Source organism: Pestalotiopsis fici (assembly GCF_000516985.1).
Source record: "Pestalotiopsis fici W106-1 unplaced genomic scaffold PFICI_Scf_6, whole genome shotgun sequence".
Taxonomy (NCBI): Eukaryota; Fungi; Ascomycota; class Sordariomycetes; order Amphisphaeriales; family Sporocadaceae; genus Pestalotiopsis; species Pestalotiopsis fici.
The window spans coordinates 957,125-977,115 of NW_006917096.1; the positions used below are offsets into that span (position 1 = coordinate 957,125).

Genomic DNA, 19,991 nt, shown 5'->3' on the forward strand with positions numbered 1-19,991 from the left:
TCCTGGTAATGTTCAATAGAAAGATGGTTGCAGGAGGTTTCTTATCGAGGAATATAGTGAAATCAACGAACATTCATTTCCTCAGCAATCAGCTCACGGTCGAACACACGGAGGATTCGAGCTGAATTGAGCATAATTTCATACTATTCCGAAAACAATATGTTCTGATCTAACTTGAAATCTTTGTCTATTTACATTCGATTCATCGAGCCAGAAACTCCTCGCTTTGGTATATTCATCTACTTCAGGGTAACCAACTCTTCGGCGCTGGTAGGGTGGATAGCAACGCAAGAGTCAAAGTCCTTCTTCGTGGCACCCATCTTCATTGCGACACCGAAGCCCTGCAGCATCTCGCCGGAGCCGAGACCCATAATGTGCAGACCGACAACCTTCTCCTCGGGACCAGCACAAATGAGCTTGTACTTGGTAGGACCCTTCTCTTCTGGGTCCATCATCGCGTAGTACATGGCGGTAAAGTTGGTAGTGTAAACCTTGAGGTTCTCCTTGCCATATTGCTCCTCAGCCTGGGGTTGGGTCAGACCGATTGATCCAACCTCGGGGTGGGCAAACACCACCGAGGGGATGTTGCTGTAGTCCAGGCGCGCGGTGCGGAACTGCTCTGGGCCAAAGAGGCGCTCAGCCAGACGTCGGCCGGCAGCAATAGCAACGGGGGTCAACTCGGCTTTGCCGCACACATCGCCGAGGGCATAGATGTTCTCGACGTTGGTGTTCTGGTAGTCATCGGCGGCAATGTGGCCCTTCTCGTCATACTTGACGCCGGCCTTGTCCAGACCAAGATCCTTGGTTGCGGGTGTGCGGCCGATAGCCCAGATCAGGTGGTCGACACCCTCGAGCTTACCCTCGCCGTTGCTGTCCTTGTAGTGAATTGTGAGCTTGCCATCGGCATCTTTCTCAATCTTGCTTTGGGTCGAGTTCTTGTGCAGCTTGACACCCAAGCGCTCGTACTCGTTCGTCACACCCTCCTGGATCAGAGGGTCAAAAGTGCGCAGGAAGTGCTCGTGGCGAATGAACAGATGGGTCTCCGTGCCGAGCGCGTTGAACATGCCAGCAAACTCAACGGCAATGTAGCCGCCACCGACAAGTGCGACCTTCTTGGGCAGGGAATCAATGTCGAAGAAGCCATCGCTGTTGATACCGAGCTCGGAGCCCTCAATGTTGGAGGGAGGTGGGGTGGGGTTACCGCCGACGGCGATGAGGATCTTCTTGGCCCGGACAGTCTCCTTGGTTCCGTCGTTCATGGTGACCTCGACCTCGTTCCTGCTGATGAGCTTGGCCCAGCCTGCTACGTACTCGACATTGTCGTTCTTGAGATTCCTCTCGTAGATGCCGTTGAGGCGCTTGATGTAGGCGTCTCGCTTGTGCTTGAAGGAGGTGAAATCAAAGGGCTTCTTCTCTTCGACGGAGAAGCCATAGGCTTTCGAATCGTGGATCGCTTCGGCAATGGCGGCGGCGTTGAAAGTGACCTTTTTTGGTACGCAACTGCGCGACGAGGTTGTGTTAGTAGAGTCCATGGCAAGGAAAAGCTGCGCGCATGATTGAATATGACCTACCCAACGTTGACACAAGTACCACCTAACCGGCTGCCCTCTATTATCATGGCCTTGGTGCCAAACTTGCCAGCGGCCATGCGCGCCGAGGCCAAACCACCGCTTCCACCGCCAATGACGAGGTAGTCGGTCTCTTTCGATATGGGAGCCATGATGCGGGCTGTGGAAGAGAACTGTCTGGAAAGTGTAAAGAGTCGCTGCGAAGCCGTTCTGGAAGAAGAAATGTTGGCTACTGCAATGCGGCCCAAAACACCAAGTGGTGACATATGGAACTACGTCTAGTTTATATATATTTTATACAACCCCACGGACGAGGGAGCAAAGGAAGTTCGGAGCCGGGGGTTTATCAAAGGAGGGGAGGCGCTGTAAGAGGTGCGTGAGTAGTGGGGCAGTCGGGATGACGTCTTATAAGACACCCAAGGCAGGTAGGTACAGAGTACTGCAGCTCAGTACAGAATGTAATGGCAGCGGGAAGATTTTGGGACCTGAGCGACAGCCGCTTAGGAATCAAGCATGCAGAAGGGAAATGCGCAGGACAAAAGTCTCACACGTACTGCCCTAGGCAAGATTCTAGAACTGGCGTGGATCGATTTGGAAGTATATGATCGCGCCAAAGATAGATACAATGTGCATAAAGGCGTGATGATTCACCAATTGGATTGTTTCGCCAGACATGAAATTCCAAAAAGAAGATGGGTTGAAAAAAAAACTTTTGTCAGCAGAAGCTCAGACTCATCAGCAGAGGTCCCCTAGGCCCGCACCAATCCGCACTCTGCGGGGGCATTACACCTCCTCCAGCATTATAAACGTTAGATCGGTACAGCGCCCCATTTTTGGATGGGGGGGATCAACGTCCGGTCCCGCATATAGTTTCCTATATAATTTGTACGGTAAAATACATTTCTCTAAAACTCTGGAATTTTTTAGCAATACGTCAAAATCCACGATTTATACGGCATTATATTATTAGTTTATGCGCGCGCAATATATTATATTATAACGTATGGAATTATGCTATAGCTATATTAACGCACGATACGCAAAAATTCGTCGCCGCTATATTATACGATAAATATCGACGCATTAATTAATTATTTTCCCGTTTACGAAAGCCTTATTACCGAGCGCTTTTATCGTTTTTAAATTACGCGCAAATAGGCATAAGGCTCGGATCGAGCAAAACGAGCTTTTAAAATAACGCGCGATAATTATATTTAAATTAAAATAATGCGTAAAATTATTAATTAGCCGTATTAAATAATCGCCGCGAAATATAAAGCTCCCGATTATCCGGCAAATTAATAACGCTAAATTACGCGGCAAATTTAATAAGTATATAAATACCCCGTAATTCCTAAGAAAATAAAATTTCGTAAACGTATATTAATGTAACAACCTCCCATATAGGCATTGCGCAGCGGTGCCGCACCGCCATTATGGCGCTGACGCCATAGCTAAATATAGTTAGCGCAGCACAATCGCATTAAATTCTTGCTTTTGCAAAAATTAGTCTATATAATAATATATAATATACTGACTATTACCTAACGTTCCATTAGTAAACCGTTATAATTAATATTTATAAAAAATCGAAAAAAGCTTAAGCGTTTTTTCGATTCGAACCGAAAATACCGCGAAATTTTATAGCCGGATATCCGATTTTTTCTCCTCGGATTCGATTATTTCGGTATACGCGCGATTATTATAATTATGCTTTTTTTTAGCTATAAATATTAAATACGAAAACGCGTTATTTAGCTTAATGCTACCGCGCGATAAAAGCGAATTAAATTCGCTAAATAGGCATTTAAAAAATAACCGAACGAAAAAAATTAAATTTTTAATAAAGGCCCGATTTTTTAATCCGATAAAATTTAAGCAATAAACGCTCCGATATAAAAATAATAAATTATTATTTACGAAATAAAAGATCCGGAAAGCTAGGCATTTTTACGGCAAAAATTATACGGTTGGATATTTTAGGGATCGTTTATCGGTTATCGCAAAAGTCCTTATTTTTTTTAAAAAAAAATATAAAAGAATTTTATCCGAAAAATATTACCGTTTTATTCTTCCTTTTATATAGCAGTTTATTTACGGTTACGTCGATATATATTTTTAATAAAACGGGGCTCTCGCTTATCGAGCTAATGTTATTTAATTAAAGCTCGCTATATTTTAAATTTTATAAATCCCGTAATTATTTAATAATCCTAATTTAAACCCGATCGAAAACGTATAACACTAAATAAAGCACTAAATTAAAATATACTATAATTTCTAGCGCCTTAATTTTATGCATTTGCGATTAGCTATTATTGCAGCGTGGAGGGCGATTCCCGAGGAGTTCCTGGAAACGTTATCTAAATCGATGCTAAAAAGACTGCGGGAGGTAATCCGTACGGATGGAAAAAGAGTAAATTTTTGATATAATGTATTATCCTATAGAAATTGTGTGGTAAAGTATATTGGTAATAAAATGCGGTATTTTACGTAGATGTGTGGGGCATGTACCGATTTAACGTATATTATGCTGGAGGAGGTGTAATGATCTGCTAATCACCGGACCGGGGGGTCTTCGAAGGGCGCCGAACATGATAAATTAATAAAAAATGATTCCAGAATATAATTGTTAATTAAGGTGGTGCTTTCCTATTAGAGTTTAAACTGGTCTGATATTAGTGTTAATTGTGTAATATATTGATCTATATTCTGTGCCTTTTAGTTTTAATAAGGTATACGCTTATTTAGGTGGCCCCGGCTAATCCCCGGGAGGTCCCGTATATTTATTTAGATACTATAATATTAATCTGTATATTTAAGCATACGCTAGTATATAGGAATTATAATCCACTATTTAATATACCCCCTTAAATCTACGATTTATCGTAGATCTGGCTATATTTAAATTAAAGTTGCTAATTAATAAAATATAGCTTTTTTTAGGGCTATTCGTTTTAATTATAATAAGTAATTTTAAATCTTATCTATTATAAAAAAATTTTGCTATTTTCCTATTAGCAAGCTTTTCGTTAATTTATTTGCTATTATTTTATTTAAAGGTTTATAAATAATTTTAATTTTTTTTTTAGGCTTTTTGCCGTAGCTAATAATTATAGATATTTATATAACGGAGTTTTATTTTTAATAACGCGATTTCGGCGTTAATTAAATTAATAATCTGCTTATTATTATATTTAATAATAATAATGCTATTATCTAATTATATCGATAATTCCTTTAATAATCGGCTAACGAATAATATTTTTTTAGCAATTTATGCTAAGGTAAGTAATTTAGCTTTTATAATAGAAGTAGTAATTATATTTTATTTATTTAATCGCTAATTAATTAATCCTCCGAATAGCTTTATAGCGAATATTTAAGTATTTTTGCGATCGATATTATTATCGGCAAATAATACGTTATTAGCAATTATTAGATTAAAAAATCCTCCGATTTTAAGCGAAAATTTTTTAATATTAATTAAATAAATTAAAGCTCGATTAGCAGCTTTTTAATATATTTAGCTTAGATTATTAAGGAATCGAGCTAGTTTAATTATTGCGAATGCGATATTTAGCCTTATAAATATAGCCGCAAATAGTAATAATCCGATTTTTTTTTAATATTTTTATATTTTATATAAAAGCGTTATAATTAATCGAGGCATAAGTTTTTCGTAGCCTATTAGCGTCGCATAAATCTTTTATTTATTTATAAGCTTAGCGATTTTTTTAAAATAAGCCCTTTAGGATAGCTAAATTATTTTAAATATACGATTTCTAATTATTTTTATCCCGAGGAACTATTATATTAACTCGCTATTATTAATTTTATATTTTTTTATAAAATACTATATTAAATAATTAATAGCCTTTTTATTTTTATTTTTATATGCGATAATTACGTTATTAACGTAAAAAACGATTAGCATTCCTTTATTAATAAATACGCAAAGCTTATATAATATTTAAATATAGCCGATTTCGGCCAAAATCTTTATAAACTCTTTTTGCTATAGTAGCGGTAATATCCGTAATTTATAAAATGCTTTATTTAATAATAATATAGTGTTTTTTTTTTCGATATTTATCCGGCATTTTTATAAATATATCTTAATTAATAAAAGCGTATATAAACGCGTTTACTATATTATATTATATTAATTTAAAATCGAATTTTGCTATAATCGCGATTAAGGTACGAAATAATCTTTTAGCTAATATAGCCGTATAAATTTCCTAATTTTGGGATTTCGCTTATTAATTACCGCGAACGATAAATTTTATTTTATATTTTTAGAATTTTTTATGCTTATCGAATTTATATACGTATACCTATATATAATTAAAAATTTATTTACTTTTTATTTATAGATTTTTTTTATTAATTTTAGTTTAAAATCGCATATTTTTATAATTTTATAAATAATTAGCTTTTATTTAAAAAAATAATTTGCTAAACAGATAATAATATAATTTATAATACTATTTAAAGGGAGCTAGGATTTTTATTTTATTAATTTTTACCCCTTAACGAAAAAAGCGTTTTAGCTTCGCTTTATCGTTTTAATTATTATTTTATCCTGTTTTAGGAATAGCTTTATAACTAGCTAAAAAAGCTGTTTATTATAAGATTATTTTAAGTTTTTTTTTTAATAGCGCCGTATCCTTAATCGTAATCGCCTTTATACTATATATTAATAAAGCTAATAAAAATATTTATAATAAAATCTAAAAAGCAAATTTCGCGGTAATAAAAGGGTATTATTTATCCCTTTTATTTAGCGCTGCTTTTTTACTTTTTTAATTACTACTTTTTTTTTAATTATTTTAATTATCGCTTAATAAAATATCCTTTACGGCGGTTTTTTTATTTTTTAGTTTTTATAAAATTTCGTTTTTAAATATTGCGTAATTAATTACGAAATCGGCGATAAACTAGGTATTAGCATTTAAAAGCTTATTTTTAAATATATCCTATTTTCCGTCGCATAATTCTTTTTCGTTTATAATTATATTTTTCGTATTAATTAATTTATTCCGATTAAAAATTTAAATTTTATAAATATTAAATAACCTATATCCGATTAAATATCCTATTTATACCTTAGGTGCTAATCGCTATAAACGGCCGAATTTTTATTATACCGTTAGCGTTATTGCGTATGCTTTATATTTAAATATTTTAAAATAAATTTAATTAGGCTTATAGCTCGGATTTAGGATTTTTTTTACTTTCGCAATTGCTTTATAGAATTTTATATATAATATACGCTATCGGGAATTATAATTCGGCGTACGATTATATAGGTATACCGCGGTTTTGCCGATTTTAGGCCAGAATTAATAAAGGAATTTTGCGCCGGTGCGCATTATACGTTCCTTTTTTTTAATTATACCTTTTAAGCGTTTAGCAGCTTTATTTTAGGCTTATATATATAATGCTAAAAATTCGAGTTTAATATATTTATTTTTAAAATATTTTCCGATTACCTATTTAACTTTAGTAATTTCGTTATTATATTCGATAACTTTAATTTTAATATTATATTAGGTTTTTATTATACCTAAAAACGATCGGAAAGCGTTAATTAATACAATAATAATCTTTTTTATAAAATAATAATCCTATATATATTCCGTTTGCCGATAAATAATTAGCATTTAAGATATATAGTTTTCGATTCCCTTAATATAATTATAAAAATTTATAACTAGTCATTCGTTATAATTTTCGTTAATTAGCCGTAGCGTTTGCCGTAATTAGCGCGTAATTTTTATAAATACGCAAGCTTTATATTTTACGGTAATTAGTCCTTTAATTTTTACCCCTTAAAATAAATAAATAAAATATTCGAAAACTGCCGGGCCTAAATATCTTATTTTATAATATTATCGTATAGCTTTTCTAATTAATAATAGCCTTTTTATTTATATTATATATTTTTTCCGGTAAATAGCAAATAACGCTAAAAGTAATTCGTAAGATTTATATTCGAAAACGTATTATCCGTATTAATTTTAAAGTATGCTAATTAAAAATCTATTTTTTTACGTAATATTATAGGGTCGTTTTTATTATTTTAATAATATTTTTATCCTTATAATTAACGGAGTAATATTAATATAATTAGTAATTTAGGATAATAGGCTATATTATTTAATAATAATATTCTAAATCCGAGCTATATAATTATTATATTATACCCGTAAATAAGTAATTTCCGGTCGCTTAATTAAATAAAATTATAATTAAGAGCTTATTTATAATTAATAAGCTTTGCTTTTATATTTATAATTAAAATCGTTATCGCTAAATTTAAAATAATTAAATAGCGCAAAAGGTAATTTTTTATAAATGCTATAAAATTATTTTATACGTTTACTATTAATCGTCCGTTTTATTAATCCGTATTAATCGGAAGCAATTTTTCCTTAATTATTCGTAATATACTAATTCGGCTAATTCTAATCCTTTTTATATTGCGAACCTGCTTTTATAAATTAAAATCTTTTTTAAAAGCTTTATTTACTCGTGCTTATATTTTATTTTTAGGGACGAAACCTAAATAGGCTTTTTTTAAAAATATATAAAAATATAAATTAAAAGCGTAAAAAAAATAGTAAATAAGGCATTTAATATCCCTTTACCTTTTATTATAAATAATTCGTCTACCCCTTTTTTTACGTAAACCAGCCGTATTTAATCGGAGAGGCATTTAATCTTTAATAAAGTAAGCGTTTTTATTTTATCCGTTTTAAGGCTATTTATTAGCTTTATTAGCGTAAATTGCGAAAACGCCTTTTTTAATTTTTAGCTTAATCGGCTATTAAATGCTTAAATTTTTACGAAAATCGTTACTTATTACCCGATATTCTAAATTTTTATTTAAAATGCTTTATTTTTTATAAATTTAATAAAAGGCGGCTTATTATAATATAATTAAAATAATAATATTTAGGAAATTTATAGCCTAAGCCGAATTATCCTATATTTTAATTATTTGCTTTGCTTAGGCTTTCGCTATAATTATTTTTTATTTATTAACCTAATTTATAGCTTTTTTTAATATTTTCGGAAGCTTAAAAGCTTCGAAATATTATTTTTTTGCTTTTTTTTTATTATTTAAAGCTAATTTGCTATAGCAAACCCTAAAATTCTCGTATTATTTATATAAAGGCTTATTAATTAAATAATATATAAAGAAAAAGTTTAGAGAGATCGTAATAGTTATTTATTTCGTAATTTTTTTAATCGCCGTATATTATTTAGCGTATATAGCCTCCTTTATTTTATAATAATTATAATCGAGGTTAAACGATTTTTAACCTCCTTCGGTAAAATCCGTTATCGTTTATTCCCTATTTTTTTTATTTTAAATGCTCGGATCGTCGCTTTCGTTTATAGCTTCGAGGATCGCTACCGCGGTTTTTATATATTTAATCTTTTTAATATCCGGTTTAATTAAGGTTTTAATTAAAATCGTTTTATTTTTAAAATAATTAGTTAATCCGGCAATTTATACCTAAATTTAAAACGTATATTCCTAATTATTCTAATCGGAGGTTATTTTTAACGATATTATTAGGCCGATTCCGGTTTTTTTTATAATTATTATTTTCGTAGCTTCGGCGGAGGTATTAAAACTTTTAATTATTAATTAAAATAATATTTTCCTATTAAAGTTTAAATTAATTTAATATTAATATTAATTATATAATATATTAATTTATATTTTGCGCCTTTTAATTTTAATAAGGTATACGCTTATTTAGGTAGCCCCGGCTAATCCCCGGGAGGTCCCGTATATCTATCTAGACACTATAGTATTAATCCGTGTGCTCAAGCACACGCCAGTGTATGGGAACCATAGTCCACCATCTGACAATAATCTACCAACAGCAACGCAGAGTCAGAAGCTGCAAGCTAGCGGTAACTTATAAGACCCCGAGGCATCATAACATGACACGACTGGCCAAGGGCCTTGATTAAGAAGAGAAAAAAAAAATTGTCATCATACCATCCATCCACCCAGTAATTCATTTGTCGTTTCAAGGTCACATCGGATACATACTATTGGACGCGGCCTCGGTCGCGTCTCCAAAATCGTTGCACTGTTTTGCTCTGTCCAATAACTAATACGCCAACACACACAGGTCGGGGATCATGACCTGGCGAATATTCAATGACAGGTTGACAAATCATTGTCACCTTTTTCGATAATTCCAAATTCTTTCCTTTTTCTCTATTTTTCAAAGTCCTAGGCAACCAACTTGAATACATTAGACGCTTTTACAACGTTGATGGTAATATCCGTACCCGCGCTGTTGGGTGTTGACTGGTACTTAACTACATCTCCACCTGCTTAGTCACGGCATCGACTTCCGTCTTCTGAGATCAATCAATGGCGAGAGCATGTCCCTAGACCCAGCAGCAGGATCAAGAGCCCGTGCCGACGAGGCTCCTCATCAGCAGGGTCATTGAGCATACAGGACAGACTCTGGAAACATCTTTACTGCCCACTCATCTCATCATGGTGCAATCCGCGGCCAAGCTGGTGCAGTCGTTGAACTCGGCCCAGCTGAAGAAGCTCGCAATCGCTTGCGGCGTGGCTTCTTCAGGGACTAAGACTGTCTTGGCCCAGCGTCTTGAGGCGACAGCCCAAGCCCTGGCGCAAAACAAGTCCGTGTCAGCCTCCGATAAAGGCATTTTGTCTATCGACATGGGCATTCGGAATCTGGCATTTGCATATCTTGTAGCGCCTGCTTCCCGCGCCCGCAATAAGCGCAGCCTTGTTGGGGTAAATGCGCCCGTCCCCAATGTTGATGTGAAGTTATGGAACCGCATGGTGCTTGCAGATCCGCAACTTGGCCAGGAAGCCCATGTGGAAGAGGCTAGGTGGAGCCCTAGCTATATGGCCGACATGACGCTCGACCTGGTACAGAATGTGCTGTTGGGACCCGAAAATCCGCCAGCTTACATCTTGATAGAGCGGCAGAGATTCAGAAGCGGCGGCGGTTCGGCTGTGCAGGAGTGGACTCTCAGAGTTAATACCTTCGAAGCCATGCTTTACTCGACCCTGAGAACCCTCAAGTCTTGCGGGAGATGGAGTGGACAAGTCATTCCAATTTCACCACAACGTGTCGGACCGTTCTGGCTTGAAGGTGCTGCCCATACTGAGCTCTCTAAACCTGTCAGTTCCAAATCAGAGCTTGGCAAGGTTACCAAGGCGAAACAAAAGAAGGCAAAAATTGACCTCGTAGGCAATTGGTTGCAAGATGGCAAGATTGTACCTTCAGGTCAAGCCCAGGTCACTGCAACGTCTTATCTTGAGCGATGGAATGGCAAGCGTACCAGGAAATCTCGAGACGAGACTGAGTCTGTACAGGAGCGTTTGCAGAAGCTTGATGATCTCGCCGATTCCTTATTACAAGGTTTGGCCTGGATAAAGTGGCAGGACAACATTCGATTGTTGGATAAAGACGGTCCAGAAGCTCTCCTAGAGGAGGCCGCGCCTTGAGATACTCTCCCAGTAGGCAGATATTCTTCACTGCTGGGGGAGAGGATAGGGTATTCAAGCAAGAAATGGAGACAGGTTATGTCTATTCCATCCTACATCATCGCCGATGGCTTGTATGCTGTGGCATGATGCTGGTGGTAGACATGTTTAGCGTGGGACGCGCAACTCCGAAAACAGTCGGTATCCACGACCATATTACACCTTGAGTGACCACACACAAGGTAGGATTCGCTATTCCTTCTTTCAGCAATCGTGGGAGGCTGAACAGCGCACCAGGATAAGCCACATCATGGCATATAAGGTGTCTAAACCAAATATCTGCTCAACGCCTGAGAACACTGCAAATCTTTATACAGAGCTGCTCAAATGAGACGTTGCGGTTGTTATTTTGAGACCTGGGTTTGATTTTCTACCTTTCTGTTACGGCACCAATGAGTCAATAGGATTATGCCGAAATATACCTTAGGATTGTATATTAATCAAAAGACGGGGGGCTTAAAATGGTCCCCGGCGACAAACTGGCTGCATTTACGGGACGGGTTCCCAGTGCTACAGTACGCCGGCGGCTAGCTGCCGTCACACCGTTATTCATCTACGTGATCTCGACATCATGTAAGCACAAAAAGGAGGCGGTAATAGATTCAAACTCAAAAATAAAAACCAGCCTAAATATCGAGCCTGCAGAACTGGCAAATGGGAAAATAACCATGCTGTCGTGCCCTCGTTTCTTTCAAAATGAATAAAGCTTCTTCGCACATCTTCGTCCACCCCTTCCAAGCTGTTTGAATTACACTGCCGTTCCCACTTTCCCGGCGCCTTTCTGCCTGATATCCTTATGCCTCTTATCGCTTGATTCGATCGTGTTCGCGATATTAATGGAGTAGCAATTTTATTGTCTTGTATCATGACGCACTAGAACAGTCAGTCGCGTATGAACACCTGCTCCATGAGTAATACGTCGTGGTGGTGGTTAAGAAGAGCGAGAGAGGGAGTCGGGGAAGGTTCGAGGGAATTCCTGTGTCTATCTGATCGTCGCCTCACTTTCCGAGAACGAGTGCAAGGTTATGCTTACCGAATGGTGAGTCAGGATACTCAGACTTTAGTTCGAGTTGGCCTGAGCGTACTTGTGTACCGTCCAGTCGAAAACGTAGTCGTACTGGAAGCCCTCACTAGCAAACAAATCACGAAATATTTTGCGCAGGTAGGAGTAATCGGGATGATGATGGAAAGGCAGAGATCGAACGTGGTTCATGTAGGTGGCAAACTCTTTAGGAAAGCCACGGTAAAGTACCTCGGTAGGGGTGCTGAGCTTCGTTTCTTGGATGGTACTAGCCGATCGGCCTTGCCAAGGCAGGTTACCACGGAGGAAATAGAGCAACATGTAGCCCAAGGACTCCAAATCGTCACGACGAGATTTCTCTGGATCATAAAAATTGATCAGTACTGTATCAAAGGAAAATAATGTAGCCACGTACCGACACCAAGATGGGCATTTATGGACGCATATCGAGGATCACCATACAGTTTCTTGTTTTCTCTGTACGGAATGTGGACGTGGGTTGCTGGATCTCTGTATTTCTTGGATAAACTGTAATCGATCACATGGACCTGATCTTCACCGTTTCCAATGCCCATTAGACAAACCTCTGGACTAATGTTACGGTGAATAATGGATTTAGAGTGTATGTATTCAAGACGTGAGAGGAGCTGATCTGTCAATAGCAGCGTCGTTTTCAGACTGAATTTACCGTTGCAGAACTGGAGCAGATCCTCCAAAGATGGGCCAAGCATATCGAGTACTAGAGCTGTGCGGTCCAACTCGGTGCCGCTCCAGTGGACATGGGGAACACCAACGCCTCCGGCAAGCGTTTTATACACTGGTGCCTCGCGGTGGAGCTTGCGGAGCCTTGTCGTGTCAGTCTCAAGCTTGATGGCAACCTCTGCGCCAGACAAGATGTTAGTTCCATAGTAGACGGCGCTGTCGAGGGAACTGCCTCCGATCTTGCGGCCAATCCTGAATATTTCCCCAACACGGATTTCCTATAACACTTTTTAGGGCTCATTATGTCTTGATATGCACGCAGGACTTGACTTAGACTCACAAATTGCCTCTGTTACAATTTTGTAAGTCATCCATATTGTCAACACGCACGAAAGCATTGTACTGGCCGCTTGCTCACCTGTGGAGGCTAGCAAAAACGCGTTAGTAATTTATGAACTCAAGGATAACCAACCCTGCTCTTAGCCGTCTACTCACATCCTGGACGAATAGCAATTGCTTCAATCAGCCAATTGGCTAACATGGGACCTTAGTTTTAGTATTACTTACATCCTAAGCACATTAATGTCTTGGTTAGTATCTTCTTAAAACACAAATTTAGTCTCGTGCTTCTACTGACAGACTTGGGATCTGGTGGTTCTGGAAACGTAAGCTCCTGATCCTTTCGCTCCTGGTCTTTTCGCTCCTCATCCTTTCGCTCCTGATTCTTTATCCTCCTCTCCAATTCGTCAATTCTCGCCATGTACATTGTGTCCAACGACATTTTGAGATCTTCGCGGTCAGCTTCGAGCCTGCGAATCTTGTCAGTCAGTTCTTCTTGTGTCTGGCGTATCATCTCAGCTGCTTCTTTGTCACGTGCAGCCTGTGCCTCTCTCATCTCGCTTTTCAGTTCCTCGAGTGCTTTCGAAGATCTTTCGCGTTCTTCTGCAATTGCTCGCTCCAGCTCTTGGCCAGCCCCTGTCTGTTCCAATGTTCTCTGGTTGTCAACCATTTCAGTTTGGATCTGAAGAGGAATTGGGTGGCTTGGGGACATGACGAAAATATCTAATAGCGCCATCGCAGATTTTGACGTATCATAGTGTCGTAACACCTGAGATCCTCTCTGTTTCATCCATCCCCAGTGGCCGTCAATCTGCATCAGCTCCTGTTCACGCTTTCGGCCAACTTCTTCGTCGTTCAATTGTTCCCACCTCGTGGTGGCAAGAATGACATTTTTCAGAGCATCTGGCCCGCATAGTCTTTTGAAGATCATCAGGTTTCTCCGAGCCGAACCCTGCATGCGTACATCTGTAATTCGGTGCAGGTAGATGATGCCTTTCAGCGTGATGTGCTCTTGGTATGAGGACCCGAGCCATGTTGCGAGTTCTTGCAAAACTTCTTTGTCGGACCGATTGGTGTCATCGAACCCAGGAGTATCGATGAGATAGACATTTACACCAGTAAAACGCGAGCAATGATAGATCCGTACGTCTCGTGTGCCTTAGATCATATTAGTGCTACTGTGGGTTATGAAATTTGGATCTCTATGATACCTACAGGATTCCAAGCCGTGTCCGATCTCAACCTCTGCATCCGTACATTTGGATATAAAAGTGCTCTTTCCAGCACCCGTTACACCCATGAGAGCAATGAAGATGTCAGACTTGTGCGGCCGAAAGCCACCGCGAATATAATCAGCGGTGGGTTCATTAGCATTCACGGTGACGCTGGGGTCTCTTATGGTCATGGAGGACATCTTATCATGCAGATTTGTTTTCTCTCCTGATGAAAACTGGTAGGTGGAAGACATCTTTGTTGCCTCAGTACTCGTAGATCCCCAAGTCCCCTTTGCATCAATGTCGAAAACCGAATCTCTGTTGACTTCAGAAGCCGTGTCGCTGCTACTCAAAATATTAGCCCTTCTCGTCATCGATACACAACAGAAGAAGACGGACTCATCGACAATGTCGTGACTTCGTGATAGCCAGTCGTGAGCTATGCATTGCTCAATGGTCAATCGTTTCTGCGCTTCGACGCGCATGGTATTGATCACAAAATCAACACAAAAATAACCACTAGATTTGTCAATACTCAGATGAGGGAATTTTCTGCGACCATTGGCATAATCAACCAGTTTGTAAACATCAGGAAAAGGGGGCGACCCGGTCCGCAGGCAGTAGGCAATAGCTCCTAGTGACCATACGTCCACAGCGGCCGTATAGGAACTTTTCGACCGTCTCAGTACTTCTGGCGCAACATAGCCATGACTGCCAACGTTTTGCGTTGCAAGCAATGACCCATCGGTATTCTTAGCAAGACCAAAATCAGAAATCTTGACATGCCACTCCGGGGCTGGATTGTGGACCAGTATATTCTACAGCCCTATTAGCAATAATTACACTCTACCTATATCCGGTCATTGCTGCTGGACAGACCAATGGTTTCAAGTCTCTGTGGACAAAGCTCTTCTGATGCATGTATTGTAGGGCCTGAGCGACTTGGGCCGTGATCACAGCGGCGTCAGCCTCTGGTATGGGTTGCTTTGTGTTGATGTAGTCCTGAAGATTACCATGGGGAACAAATTCCATGGCAATGTAGAGATGGCCGTCATCCTTGAACCAACCAGAGCATTGGACAAAGTGCTCTTGGTACTGCGAAACTCTCAACTTTTGTCAACGATCAAGGCTAGCTCTGAAGTTTACCTCTCGAATCTGTTTATCAGAAAAGGTGATCATCGCATGGACTTCACGTTGTTTTGCTTGCCCGGTCAGGGAGTGATTGGCGATGGCCTTGACGGCACGCAACGTCTTGTGTTGTGGGCCTGATGTGCACTCTTCGAGGCATACGGTTCCGAACGAGCCCTTTCCCAATGTTCTCACTGTGCGCCAAATGTTACGGCCATCGGGAGATGAATGCATGCGGCCGCCTTCGACTTCCTCGTACTTCAACCTCCATTCCTCGATGGCGCTGTAGTTCATGACATCTGACGCCATGATTGCACTTGAACGATTGTGCACTTCGCAACGAAAAATGCATAGAGAAGAGGAGGGGAGAGTTCTAAGCGCGGGGCTGAAAACATCAGCGTGTAGAAAGACGTCTTACGTAGAAAGGGTCGGGGGTTCTATGTTATCCCTGTCAGGTATTGTGAAAGCCACTTACAAGGGATATTGTTCTAGGGGCTAGACAGGTCCATTGACACCACGGGTAGATGATACACGGAGCTCTGGAGGGCGGCACTGGCTGCCCACACCCCTTTTATGGTATCAGGCCGAAAAAGAAAACACTTGTCTGGGGGGGCGCATAGCTCATCAAAACTACATCAAGAGCTGGGCGAATCTCGAGGCGGGGGATACTGCATGTAGTTAGCGCTCGCCTAAATAAAGAAAGTGAGCTGCATGGTAAAGATACGCCCGGCATTGCTGAGGGGAAGCAGCTTTAGCGGGATCTCCGACGGCTTTCTGACTTGATTCGACGGATTGAAAGGGTGAAATGGAAAAGATGGTGCACTGAGACATAACGTCTATGGTCGAGAGAAATTAGAGTACCGCTTCTAAGCATTTTATAGCCACGCTAGTTTCAGAAAATATCTCGTGTTCAAGAGCGAGGTCCAGCAGGATATAGTTGCATCTGAACGTAGTTTCTTTGCTTTCGCTGCTTCTCCGAAATTTCAAAGGCTTCTTTACACAATCACTCCATCACCCCTGAATCATGGACCCAGTTTCAGTAATTGGCATCGTACAAACCTGCTTCACGTGAGTGATTGTCCTACAGCAAGAAGTCCGAGCACGACTAACGACGCCGAAGGCTAGGACCGGAAGTCATCAAGATATGTAAGAACTGGAAAGAGGCTGGCAAGGAGGTTGAACAGCGGATACTTATTGTTGAGAGCTGCTGGGATCGAACACGGCGACAGGTTGACTTCATGTTACACATCGAATCAGCGATTGACGACGAGCTGTTGCGCATCCTAGATGGGTTACTTGGCCAGCTGTGCATCAGCCTTACGGATGCCAAGAACAAACTCGAAACAGTCACCAAAAGAGAGTCGCTTTCACGGCCTGGCTTTTTATCTTTCAGGTCAAAGGCCAAAAATGCGTCCTGGGTTTGGAAAAAGGAAGCCATCGACGACATTATCGCCGAGCTCGAGGCATGGCAGCGCCGTTTTGATCCATCATGGTTTCTGCTCATGAGGATCACAAGTCCCACGATTGACAGCGAACTATTGAGCGCAAGGAAGAAAGGGCTTGGACTTGAAGGGTCAGTCATAGCATCAAACAATCCACTGGCTCTCGCAGCAGGGTTGCGAAATGTGCTATCTCCTGATCTGAGCAAGTTCAAGTCGCTGTTCCTGCCAGAATCGCCCATGGAATGGTGCGATATCCCTTACACAGGTATCAAGTTGGCTCGGAGGACGTCAGGAAGTGATAATAAGTGGTACGTGATTGATCGTATCGACGTACGCTCGGGCGCGAAGGTGCGCGATGTCATGCGCGATGTCCGAGTATTGTCGGCCAGATTGTCGAAATCTGATCCATTGGTATTCGGATTGCTTAGCTGCAAAGGCGTTATTGGAATTCCCCGCAGCAATACACCCCCTGAACCAACGAAATGTTTCGAAAGCCAACAGACTTCAAGTCTACCACTACGATCACGATCTCCCCGTCTCGACATGTCTGGAGATCATTCACTCCACAAACCCTCAGCGAGCCAACATGACTACAGCTGTTTTCAGATAGTCCTCCGTGTCCCTCATGGCATGAATCAATTGCAGTCACTGCGGCAGATCCTACTTGCTTCCGGGGAGGAACCGTCACTATCGCGCAAAGTGCGCATCGCTCGGGAACTTGCCAAAGCTGTCAGCTATGTTCACACATTTGCTTTCGTGCACAAGAACATCCGACCTGAGTCGATTCTATGTTTTGAAGACGCGAAGTCATCACAAAGCCACGCATTTCTGGCCGGTTTTGATGCTTTCCGGGCATCCGATGCGGGCACCATGATGGCGGGCGATCTATCCTGGGAGAAGAATGTGTATCGGCATCCTCTTCGGCAGGGAGAAGATCCGACAGAGACGTTTAATATGCAACATGATATTTACAGCCTCGGTGTCTGCTTGCTTGAAATTGGTCTTTGGGAATCGTTTGTCGAATATGATTGCGAACGTCCTGATCGCGGCCCTTACTTGGCAAAGTTTGGAAAAACTTACCACAGATTTCGGGCGTATTCGAAAAGCAAGACGCCTAACAATCATGCAATAAAAGCCTCAAGCTTCCTAGATCTGGCGTTTAGCCTCAAGGACTTCTTGGTCAACGAAGCCTCGACTAAATTGGCACCACGCGTGGGCGACAGGTATATGCGCGTCGTTGTCTCTTGCTTAACTTGTCTCGACGAGGACAATCTCAACCCGGGCGAGCCAGGCGATGACACGGAAGATCTTGTTGCTATACGATTTATTGGGACTATATTGAAGGATTTGGATGATATCAGAGTGTAAGCTTTGTACCCCTTTCCAGGGTATTTCTGACGATCTGTATGATCGACATGGGGAAGTAATGGTATCAATTGATGCAATTATCGCTGTATGTTTTCTATATGCATAACCAGACTCATGCCCTACGAGGACTTGGGCGCAACAGTCAGACCGCCCTTGTCGCTCTTCTTGCCCAATCGGCCCTGCGAAATGTAGTTCTCGCGCAGCCAGTCAACAGTCAGCTTGCCGTCCAATCCGCGCTCCTTGATGTAGTTGTCCTCGATAAAGGCGACCGTGTCGAGGCCGACCTGGTCCATAAAGGCGCAGGGCGCCACCTTAGCCTGGAACATGTGCTTCCACAGCTTGTCGATCTGGTCGGCGTCGCTCACGCCCTCGGCCATGATCATAAGGGACTCGCGCTTGACTGCTGCCCAGAGGCGGTTGAAGATGAAACTTGGTTTTCTTGGTTAACAATGATTTTCGAAGGAATACTCATGTCATCTGGCACTTACCCGGTCGACTCCTTCTTGGCAGTAGCGGGCAACATTCCCGTTCTCTCTAGCACCTGGGTGAGGAAGGGGAAGATGGCCTCCTCCGTCTCTCCGTCGGTCATGAGCTCGACGGTGCGAATGTCCATGGGCATGGTGTAGTGTACATTGCAGATGAGCCGCCTGCGCTCGGAAGAGACCTTGTCAAGCATGAGACTGCTGCGGTACGACGAGCTGTTGGAGCCAATAATGCAGTCGCGGGGCGCGGCGCGGTCCAAAATCTCCATGGTATCAATCTTGAGCTCGAGTTTCTCGGGCACGGCCTCGATGACAAGCCAAGCATCCCGCACCGCCGTCTCAATGTCCTCGTACGCCGCGTACGTGCCGTACTGTCCCGGTACCGGGGGGCTGCAGAGCTCGGCAAACGCTGCCTTGTTCTCCTCGATGAATTGCAGTGCGTCGGATCGTGCCACGGGTGATGGATCCCGCACCGTCACGTTGTAGCCGCCGGCGACGTACGAGGTGGCGATGCGTCGGCCGAGGACGCCGCCGCCCAGTACAGCGACTGGACGGGAGCCGATTTCTGGTGCTTGCCAAGTCATTTTTATAAGTTATTAAGTGAAATGGGATGAATAACTGAGAGGATTCTCGATGATGTATTTGTATTATTGTTGGCTGGTTTTCGTGTTGTTATACAGAAGAGTGTTCTGGACGTGCATCATGACATGGGGGGATTATAGAAACTATATACATCCCCAGAGGACCAACCACATGACACTTGATCGCCGTAGCCTCAAAAACTATGACGCCTCGGAAACTAGAATCTCGCGAATTAGTGCAAAGGAAAATAAAGGAAACACGACTAGTCGAGCCGCGCCGCTGTGCCAGAGGAGCAGAAGTCCTTGCTCGGTCTCGCCGCCAGATTGAAGAAAACGAGTTGCCCGACTGGTATCCACTTATAGGGCTGTAACAAAGCATTGCAAAATCGAGGAGCGAGAGACTGCCGTCGCTCGTCCATTATAGTCTCGCCCGAACCTCGCGCGAAGAAACTCCAGCCAATCTCACGACACGGAATACCCTCCCCTGGTCCTGCATCTCCGGGATGTCGGCACTTCAAAGAGAGCCACAGTTGACCCACTCCCTTTACGGACGGAGTTCGTTCTTCTGACCGCCCCCCCCC

The 19,991-nt window shown here is 41.3% G+C and overlaps 5 protein-coding genes across 5 annotated transcripts; 2 read left to right on the plus strand and 3 right to left on the minus strand.

The window, feature by feature from the left end:
- Positions 1–239: 239 nt before the first annotated feature.
- Positions 240–1,834, minus strand: PFICI_08765 (Glutathione reductase; the record flags this gene model as incomplete). The annotated part of the gene is made up of 2 exons (XM_007837346.1): positions 240–1,500; positions 1,572–1,834. The coding sequence occupies 2 exons, from the start codon at positions 1,832–1,834 to the stop codon at positions 240–242; spliced, it is 1,524 nt and encodes a 507-aa protein (XP_007835537.1).
- Positions 1,835–10,107: 8,273 nt separating this feature from the next.
- PFICI_08766 (uncharacterized protein) lies at positions 10,108–11,094 on the plus strand (the record flags this gene model as incomplete). Its single annotated transcript, XM_007837347.1, has 1 exon — positions 10,108–11,094. One exon carries the CDS (start codon positions 10,108–10,110, stop codon positions 11,092–11,094), a length of 987 nt encoding a protein of 328 aa, XP_007835538.1.
- Positions 11,095–12,193: 1,099 nt separating this feature from the next.
- PFICI_08767 (uncharacterized protein) lies at positions 12,194–15,846 on the minus strand (the record flags this gene model as incomplete). Its single annotated transcript, XM_007837348.1, has 8 exons — positions 12,194–12,513; positions 12,570–13,134; positions 13,197–13,205; positions 13,275–13,283; positions 13,494–14,353; positions 14,411–15,227; positions 15,289–15,504; positions 15,556–15,846. The coding sequence occupies 8 exons, from the start codon at positions 15,844–15,846 to the stop codon at positions 12,194–12,196; spliced, it is 3,087 nt and encodes a 1,028-aa protein (XP_007835539.1).
- A 715-nt stretch (positions 15,847–16,561) lies between these two features.
- Positions 16,562–18,347, plus strand: PFICI_08768 (uncharacterized protein; the record flags this gene model as incomplete). The annotated part of the gene is made up of 2 exons (XM_007837349.1): positions 16,562–16,605; positions 16,658–18,347. The coding sequence occupies 2 exons, from the start codon at positions 16,562–16,564 to the stop codon at positions 18,345–18,347; spliced, it is 1,734 nt and encodes a 577-aa protein (XP_007835540.1).
- A 119-nt stretch (positions 18,348–18,466) lies between these two features.
- PFICI_08769 (uncharacterized protein) lies at positions 18,467–19,413 on the minus strand (the record flags this gene model as incomplete). Its single annotated transcript, XM_007837350.1, has 2 exons — positions 18,467–18,776; positions 18,836–19,413. The coding sequence occupies 2 exons, from the start codon at positions 19,411–19,413 to the stop codon at positions 18,467–18,469; spliced, it is 888 nt and encodes a 295-aa protein (XP_007835541.1).
- Between the last annotated feature and the right edge of the window lie 578 nt (positions 19,414–19,991).